Genomic DNA, 9,329 nt, shown 5'->3' with positions numbered 1-9,329 from the left:
GATATCCATAGTGCAGTACATTGGGGTAGTGAGAGTTGGGGAATAACTGGGGGATACCCCTTTGCTACTGCTTGGTGCACAGAGTGGTGTCTTTGGGCAGGCAGTCATAGTACTAAGAATGCTTCCAGTTCTGAAGGGTGTGGAATTAGGAGGGTCAAAGTCCATCTCTCTACTTTCTAACCTGGTACCTGGAGGGATAGAGTTTCCTGCTGGTCGCTGAGGAAAGATAGGATCCAGTGGCCTTCCTTCCTCTACAGGTTTTTCATTCTAATTGGGTTTCCTGGCCCTGATTGCTGGGGTTGGGTAAGAAATGACCCTGAATTCCTGAGCAAAGGGAAGAGGAGGTTAAGTCTGAGGAAATCCAAACCTTATGAAAGGGAGCAAGGCCACTGAAGGCAGTGGCTGGAGGTCTGGAAGTGACGAACTTGTGTCAGGACTGATGACCATCATGGCTTGAAGGTGAGTGTCTGCTTATGTGTGTCACTTTGGCCATCAGCTACAGAAGAGAGGATCTGGGCTCTAGTTTAGGAACAAATCTGGTTTCCGAACTGAACATCGTGGAGTCGAGAGGATGACACTCAAGCCAGAACTTTGGCTCTCTAGGCCCAGAGCCAACCAGTGCTACCTATGCACGCTTCCTCCCACCACCCTTACTCCTAACCAGGCACGTTGAAAGCTGTCTCTGAAGAGGTCTGGACAGTCAGTCTGGGCCTGGCAGGAGGTTTGAGAATGAACTTGTCCACCTGGCACCCTGCCCCCACCATGCCCCCCCCAACATCCACCCCTTCGTCACACACATTGTTGAGAGTCCTCCTAGAACAGAATTGAGTACAAGACCTTTTCAGGGTTGGAGGACTTAGCTTGGGGCTCTGAACCACAGGGATTTAGATGTTAGCTTCTTTCTGCATTCTTAATGTAGAAAGAGAGGTGCTTTCTTGGCTTTAGGTGATAAGAGATGGAGAATCTCAGTTTTTGGCTATGCCTTAGGGAAAACATACTGATGGGATGAAAAGCCATGGGGGGAGTGGGGAGCAGTACTGCTTCAGTTTTGGATGAGCGAGTGCATAACCATACCTAAAAAGAAAACATTTTATCATCCAGGGTATGCATACTCTTGAAAATACGGCATTAGCTTTTGAATCCAGATTTACATATGCTGACTCACAGGCTTTTTATTTATTAACAGTCTTAAAAACAAACATATTAAAAATATTTAAAAAGCAGTGCCCTGCTTACTATCTGGCACATAACAGGCATTCAGCTTTGATGAGTGAATAAACATAACTGTCCATAACCAAACTGGGCCGCCTGGTGGGCCCCGCATGAGTTCAGGGGGCTGTGGTAGAGTTTCTAGTACTCACTGACAGAGACCCTTTGAAGGGTGGAGGCCTTTCCGGGACTGGCCCTCTGATTTCGAAGTTGTGCCTCCAGTCAGGGTTGTGCCAGCTCCTCTACCTTTCCCAGAACCATCTCACCTTTCTCGGTTCTCCTAACTTCACCCAAGGAGAGAGCTTCTTCCTCTCTGTTCCCTTCTGGGTCCAGGTGGCCTTGTGCTGCCCTCTGTGGGTGATCTTGTTGCCTTAGTTTTGCCCTAGTCTCACTCCTGCCCCCCACCCCCACTCCATCCTCACTTCCCCTTTCCATTCAGAGTCCTGGACCTGGACCGGGCAGCAGCCCTCCATTTTCATGAAACCATTCCAGTCAGCCCATGCGGCAGTGCAGTATGGGCTCTCACCGCTTTGCTCCAAAACCTTCAGTGGATTCCCACTGCCTTAGTCTGACATTGAATCTCTCCACAACCAGCTCTTGCTTTCCTCCCCAGCTACCTCTTTCTACTCTTCTGCTTGAATCCATTACTTTAGCCAAACTGGTATACTCATTTTTCCCAAATATCCGGCCTATGCCTTTATCCCCTTTCTCACTTGTTTAAAAATACCACTTTTCTTTAAGATCTACAAAGCTGCCCATGACCTCTCTAATCCCAAGGATTCCTTTTTCCACCCTTGCTGGCTCCTTTAGTTCTATTAGCATAATTCATTCAACATCTCTCACACCTTCCCTTATATTGTTATATATCCTGTTCATTCATTTAATACTTAATTTGGAAATTTATTTTTGTAACCAAAGTAATCTTCATTGCAAAACATCCAAACAATACATAAATGTACAGAGCAACATGTGAAACCTGTTTGCTTCTGTATTTCTCAATGTAACCACCCTCAGCTATTTGGTGTGCCTCCTTCTGGTAGTTTCTTTTCTAAATATATGTAGCTCCACACATTCGGGGAAGGGCTAAAACATAAATGGACTCATATCACATTTATTATTTTTGCTTATTTTATTATTTTTAATGTTTTATTCATTTTTGAGAGAGAGAGAGCATGAGCAGGGGAGGGGCAGAGAGAGAGGGAGACACAGAATCCCAAGCAGGCTCCAGGCTCTGAGCTGTCAGCACAAAGCCCAACTCGAGGCTCGAACTCACGGACTGTGAGATCCTGACCTGAGCTGAAGTCAGACACTTAACCGACTGAGCCACCCTCTTGCTTTTTTTAACATAAGGGTATATACATTTGTCTTGAAGTTTTTCCAAATTAGCATAGATATTTTTAATTGTATTAAAAGTATTACATAGCATAATATTTATTCAAAATAAAACACATTTGTCTAGAATCTGTTATATGGGGGGTACTGTACAGCTAGTACCTGGGGGACTCCAGACATGATCACAACCTTGTCCTTGCCATCAGTGAGACGGCTCTTGAGAGAAAGGGAGAAGTGAGGCACACATAAATAATTGCAACACAACAGAAAATAACATCCCTGAGTGTATGCTGGAAGTTCAGAAATAAGTAACTTCTAGCTAAGGGAATCAGGACTTTACAGAGGAAGTGATATTTGAACTTGGTTTGGAGGAAGCTTGACAGGTGAAGGAAGAGCATGAGCCAGGGCACAGAGATGGAAACACATGATGAAGGTTGATCTGATGCCAGACCACAGTCCATGAGCAGGAAGGGGATTTGGTTCAATTCATAGGTGTTTAATGAGCATCTATGTGTCAAACACCATATGAGGCGAGGCAATAGAACACAGAAATGAGAAAGATGAGGTTGCAGTCTTTAAATTTTTTTTTTTCCAACGTTTTTTATTTATTTTTGGGACAGAGAGAGACAGAGCATGAACGGGGGAGGGGCAGAGAGAGAGGGAGACACAGAATCGGAAACAGGCTCCAGGCTCCGAGCCATCAGCCCAGAGCCTGACGCGGGGCTCGAACTCACGGACCGCGAGATCGTGACCTGGCTGAAGTCGGACGCTTAACCGACTGCGCCACCCAGGCGCCCCGAGGTTGCAGTCTTTAAAAGGCTTTTAGTTTAGTGGAATAAAAGCCAAGTTTGGAAAGGCAGATTAGGACCAGATAGTGAAAGCTTTCAACTGGCATGTCATGGAGTCTGAATTTGATTCATGGGGCAATGTGAGGCTGTAGGCTCCGTGACAAGCTGAGCAGACCGCAGCAGTGCACAGAATGGGCTAAAGTAGGGCTGGGGATGGGCTGGGGATGAGGGGCTTAGGATGTTCTTCCTTTCTTTTTTTTAAAAACAAGACAAATTTCACTTCTACCTCAATTGAAAGGTATCTGGTGGTAGGCAGTCCAGGTGTGGTGGCTTTACAGTTATCAGGGCTGAGACTTCTTTTTGCTTCACCAGCCTCACACATAGCTTCCTCCTCATGGTCACCTCATGCTCTAATGTGGCTGCTAGAGTGTAATTCATCTCAGCTACATTCCAGACCGCAGAAAAAAGGAAGGGGGAAGGAGCCGGGGCGTTGGAGGGCGGGGGGGGGGAGGAAAAGGAGCACACAATGACACACTTCTTAGCTAATTCCCACTAAGGGCCTTGCTGGAAGTCCAGGATGATAATTCCAACACTTCTGTTCTGACTTACTGGCCAGAACTTAGTCACATGGCCTTATCCAGCTTTAAGGAAGACTTGGAAATGTAGTTTTGTGGATTTTTTTTTTCATTTGAGGTATAATCTGCATGCAGTGCAAGGCACAAATCTTCTATAGTTTGAGAAGTTCTGACAAATGTACACACTATATAACCCACATCTCTATCAAGATATAGAGCTTTCCATCATCCCTAGAAACTCCTTCCTGAGGGGGGGTCTTTTCTTAAAAAAAAAAAATGTTTTTGATGTTTATTTGTTTTAAAAGGGCGAGCATGAGCAGGGGAGGGGTAGAGTGAGAGAGAGGTAAAGAGAAAGAATCCCAAGCGGGTTCTGTGCTGCCAGTGCAAAGCCTGACGCGGGGCTCGAACTCATGAACTGTGAGATCATGACCTGAGCCAAAATCAAGAGTTGGGTGCTTAATGGACTGAGACACCCAGGCACCCCTGAGGGGGCTTTTTCTTTTTAAACAACCCCAAAGAGAGAGAGCTAATGAGAGCTTAAATAGGGTAGTAGCCTTGGGAATGGAAAGAAGGCATGGAGAGGCAGTAGAAGGAGAGTCCAAAGGAGAATCATTAGGTGTGGGAGATGAGAATCTAGAAGAATGCTAATAGCAGAGCCACTAACAGAAACAAGATTGGGAGAGAAGCCTGGGTTGTTACCGATGGGATGGAAGGAGAAAAAGGAATGAGTACAGTATTGGGTGTGTTGATCTGAGGTGCTGGTCAAACATGTAGGTGGAGATACCAAGTAGGCAGTTGTATCTAGAGTTTGTGAGGGCATTCAGAGCTCAACTGCATCAAATACCAGAGAGATGCTAAAGAGGACAATGGAAAGACGCCTGGATGGCTCAGTTGGTTAATCATCCACACTTTTGATTTTGGCTCAGGTCATGATCTCACGTGAGATTGAGCCCCACGTCGGGCTCTGTGCTAACAGCCCAGAGCCTGCTTGGGATTTTCTCTCTCCCTCTTTCCCTCTCTCCCCATCCCGTACTCTTGCTCTCTCTCTCTCAAACATTGAAGAAGACAAGGCACCAAGAAATGACCCAAGAATTTGGTGACTTTGAGCTCACTGATAACTTTTTGAGGGAGCAGAATTCAGATGCCAAGGCCTGAGTGGGCAGTGAGGGTTTGAATCATGCAGAAGGGGACTGATTGCATTGCCCGAAATAATTTAAAACCCCTCTTAAAAACTGAAGTCCCTTGGGGTGCCTGACTGGCTGATATTGGGGCTGAGTTCAACCCCCACATTGGGCAAGATAAATAAAAATAAAAACTGAAGTCTTTGCATAAACAAAAGGGAGCTGCCCTTTTGACAAACCTGTTGATGAAGGGAGGAAGGAGATGTTGGTGTCAGGAGAAGATCAGGGATTCACCCTATCCCTACAGGAAAATATCTCCTGACTCTGAAATTAACTTGCCAAAGGACAGGGAGATGGGACAGCTAGCTACCTGTCTCCTTTTGGATATATGACCTCCAGAAATTAAAGCTGAAGGGTTGGAGGTGGGAGAGGGATGCCGGGGATGGGGGGCAGCCAGACACTGCCAGGACAGGTGTGAAGAGACCTATCTTAAGAGTAAAGAGCAGAGAACAAACACGCTGGACTCAGGCAATAATGGGTTTGAATCTTGTCTCTGTCGCCACCTAGCTAGAAGACCTTGGGCAAGTTACTTAACCTGAGCACCCAGCTCCTCGTCTGTAAAATGGAAACAATTATGCCTACCTTTTCAGGGTGGTTTTGAGAATTACAGACAAGTGACTGGCACACAATAGGTCATCGTAAGTGGGTGCTATTCAGTGATCCAGCCCCTCACTAAGGGACAGAACGGCAGACGGAGGGGTCAAAATCCGCAACCTCACGATCTTAGAGGGTAGGGAGGGCTCCCAGCGGCTTCCTCCCTCCAGGAGGTGGGGACAAGGTGGAGGAAGGGCTACTGGAGGAGGAGCTGGCGCGTTGCTACCCGCCCCGTCCCGTCCAGTCCAGCCTGGGCGCTGAGGGAACCCGCTGTCCTAGCCGCCGCCACCCGAACAGCCTGTGCTGGTGCCCCGTGCCCTGCCCCACGTCCAGTCATGACCCTGCGCCCCTCCCTACTCCCGCTCCGTCTGCAGCTGCTGCTGCTGCTCAGTGGGGCGGTGTGCTGGGCTGAGGCTGGGTTCGAAACCGAAAGTCCCGTCCGGACCCTCCAAGTGGAGACCCTGGTGAGGAGAAAGTGTCCTGGGGCTGCGGGAGCTGGGCCTGGGGAGGGAATGAAGGGGTCTAAACAAACCTGGGAGCGGGTAGGCGAGCAAGTGTGGGAACTGAGTTGGGGGGTGGGTACCGGGTCTAGGGACAGGAACGGACCTTTGGAGGATCCTGCGTGACTCCTGTAGTCCGATCATAGGTGGAGCCCCCTGAGCCTTGCGCGGAGCCCGCTGCCTTTGGAGACACGCTGCACATACACTACACGGTGAGGGATCTGGGGGGCCGGGGCGGGGCCTGGGAGGGGGCGGCGCCCTGCTGGAACACGTCAGCGTTGGCTGGGACACGTGGCAAGCGGTTCGGGAGTAAGTTGGGGCTCTGGGGTCGTCGAGCACGTGGCGGGGGGGGGGGGGGGGGGGGGGGGGAGGGGCGCTCTTCTTCCCGGCCCATTTCCCCTCCCAGCTCTTCCGCCAGTTCCGCCCCGGTGTGGGGAAGAGTAGGGTGGGGAGATCTCCGAGAAGTGCCAGCCCTTCGGGGCTTCCTGTTGCTTTCTGCCCTGAGGGGAATGCTGGGCTGCAGCTGCCAGGGGGTTGCCGCCCGGCCGCTGCTGCCCAGGGGCGCAGGTGTGTGTGGTGTGCGCCTGCTGAGAGAGAGGTACTAGGTGTGCGCTCTTGCTGCTGTCTCCCCCCAGGGCAGCTTGGTAGATGGACGCATTATTGACACTTCCCTGACCAGAGATCCTCTGGTTATAGAACTTGGCCAAAAGCAGGTGATCCCAGGTATGTGACCTGCGCCTCCCATTTTACGTCTCCTAACTTAAGCTTTCCTTAGCCTCTTCAATCTCTAAGTTACCTTCGAAGTGCCCCCACGACTCTCCCAGTCACGTCCTCAGGTTCAAACCCCACTTCTAACACTGCTTTTTGCCTCACACCCCACTGGCAACCCGGCAGTTGAGAAATGGGGAGCTCAGTTGAGGGTCAAAGGGAGCCTTGGGATTTGGGGAATGTAGGTAGCTTCCTGTTCAGTTGTGTCTTCTTCCTCAAGGTCTGGAGCAGAGCCTTCTAGACATGTGTGTGGGGTGAGTATCTGGGCAGGGGCGGGCTTGGGTACCCCCTTAGCATGGGTGGAGGTTTACTTTGCTATCCTTGCTCCTAGAGGGGGCAGAAGAATGTGGATAAAGGCTTTGCACTGGGCAGGTCCAGGTCATTGGGACCCCTAAGGGCATCCAAAGCCACTTTGCCTATCTGGCTGTGGGTTTTGTTGGAGGAGTTGAGGCATGTGGAGGACCTTTCCTGGTCAACCTACTGAGTGCTCAGTGGGAAAGTTCATGTTTTGGGGTGAATATCCAGAGAGTTTTGCTGGTGGGGCTTCAGATGGATTGAGGCCACTGGCCCACCTGGTCCCACCTCTAGCTGTGATTCACATTCCTTCCATCAGAGAGAAGCGAAGGGCAATCATTCCTTCTCACTTGGCCTATGGAAAAAGGGGATTTCCACCGTCCATCCCAGGTAATCTGACTAGGCCTCTCTCTCAGGTAATCCAAATACCCAGTCCCTCAGAGCTACAAGGAGCTGTACACTTTGTCTGGAGCTTGAGAAGGTCTAAACCCAGGTTGCTGAAAAGGACAGGGGCGGCCAGGGATTCCTGCAGGGCCACTGTTTTCAGGTCACCAACAGGGACTAGAGACATATAACCTGTTAGGCCACCTGGCTTGCCCTCTAGCAGACAGCAACTTTATAGGGAGGAGACACCTGCTTGAACCACTTGGGTCTGTTGCCTGTGCTACCCCTTTCAGAACTCTAGACCTTTCTCCTGCCGCTTCTCCACAACTCCAACCTGTGTCGTTTGTGCAACTGGCATGGCTTCTCACCACACCTCTACCCTTCCTTTCAGCCTCCATCAGGAAAGAGACAGTAAAAATAATCACAGTCAAGTAACCCCTCCTTTCAGCCTCCATCAGGAAAGAGACAGTAAAAATTATCACAGTCAAGTAATTCAACACAAAGCAAAACAAAAAACAACTTGTAAAAGGCAAGCCTACCCTATAACTTCAAAAGCCATCACAGGTCACTGCTGATATCTATACCTGAAGATCTGAGGCTGGACAGATTTCCTAAGATGCAGATCTCTTGCTTTGGGTTATAACAAATGCTCTATTGGCTAAAAGGTTTTGTCCTTCAGAGTATTAGTATAAAAGTTCTTATCCTAGTTACAACTGAGAGGGAAAACCGGAAAGAGGGTCATGGACTAAAGAGAAACTCTTTTACCTGAAGCTCTTTAATCTCCCCATTTCCAGTGTTTGTATTTCTCCCCTGACTCACCCCTGTTCATTCCCTGGCTCCTTACTTCTTAAGCCACCTCCTTCCTCTCCAGCTCTTATGTTGAAACATCTATGTTTTCTTAGTAACAGTCACATCAGTGTGCTCATTAGTTGGTGCAATTTTAAAACATCTAGGTTAAATTCAATTAATTTCAGGCCTGCAAAGATTCTGTCGATGTGGCTGTTTGGAAATGGAGTCATTAGTATAGAGGTTCTCTCGCTTATAAATGGAGAACACCCTGTGGGAAGTTTCCCCGTGCTATCAAAAACCTGTCCCTGAACGCAAGCCACACTTGTAGATTTGGGGCGAACATAACTACCAATAGACTCTGTTTATAACTTTTCTCTACTTTTGTGTAGAGGAACTCAACACATTTAAATCTTGCCAGCTTCATAGTTGTTGCTCTGGTGTGGCCTGCCCTTCCCCTGCTTTCATTTAGATTCTGAGCCCTGGATAAAATGCAGAGATTCTAACCCTCACCTCCTCTCTGCCTCCAGCGGATGCAGTGCTGCAGTTTGATGTGGAGCTGATTGCACTGATCCGAGCCAACTACTGGCAAAAGCTGGTGAAGGGCATTTTGCCTCTGGTAGGCATGGCCATGGTGCCAGCCCTCCTGGGCCTCATTGGGTATCACCTATACAAAAAGGCCACCAGACCTAAAGTCTCCAAAAAGAAGCTCAAGGAAGAGAAACGAAACAAGAGCAAAAAGAAATAATAAATAATTTTTAAAAATTTCTTTGTATTCTTCACCTGATACTTTCTGGGGCTACTTCTGTAAGTGGGAATGAGGAAAAGGGATGGGGAAAAAGGCATTCTGAGTTGGATCTTGCCTGACGGGGTGTTTGGAGGCTTTGGATCACCTCTGCCTCTGCCTCTTCCTCCCGT

The 9,329-nt window shown here is 48.8% G+C and overlaps 1 protein-coding gene across 1 annotated transcript; it reads left to right on the top strand.

The window, feature by feature from the left end:
* The first annotated feature begins 4,923 nt into the window (after positions 1 to 4,923).
* FKBP11 (FKBP prolyl isomerase 11) lies at positions 4,924 to 9,179 on the top strand. The gene is made up of 6 exons (XM_007072968.3): positions 4,924 to 6,143; positions 6,326 to 6,391; positions 6,815 to 6,902; positions 7,168 to 7,201; positions 7,561 to 7,631; positions 8,942 to 9,179. The coding sequence occupies exons 1-6, from the start codon at positions 6,015 to 6,017 to the stop codon at positions 9,157 to 9,159; spliced, it is 606 nt and encodes a 201-aa protein (XP_007073030.1). The 5' UTR covers positions 4,924 to 6,014; the 3' UTR covers positions 9,160 to 9,179.
* Positions 9,180 to 9,329: the final 150 nt, after the last annotated feature.

This window comes from Panthera tigris, chromosome B4, assembly GCF_018350195.1.
Source record: "Panthera tigris isolate Pti1 chromosome B4, P.tigris_Pti1_mat1.1, whole genome shotgun sequence".
Taxonomy (NCBI): Eukaryota; Metazoa; Chordata; class Mammalia; order Carnivora; family Felidae; genus Panthera; species Panthera tigris.
Note: the sequence above shows the minus strand (reverse complement) of the source record. Positions and strands in the feature narration are given on the sequence as shown.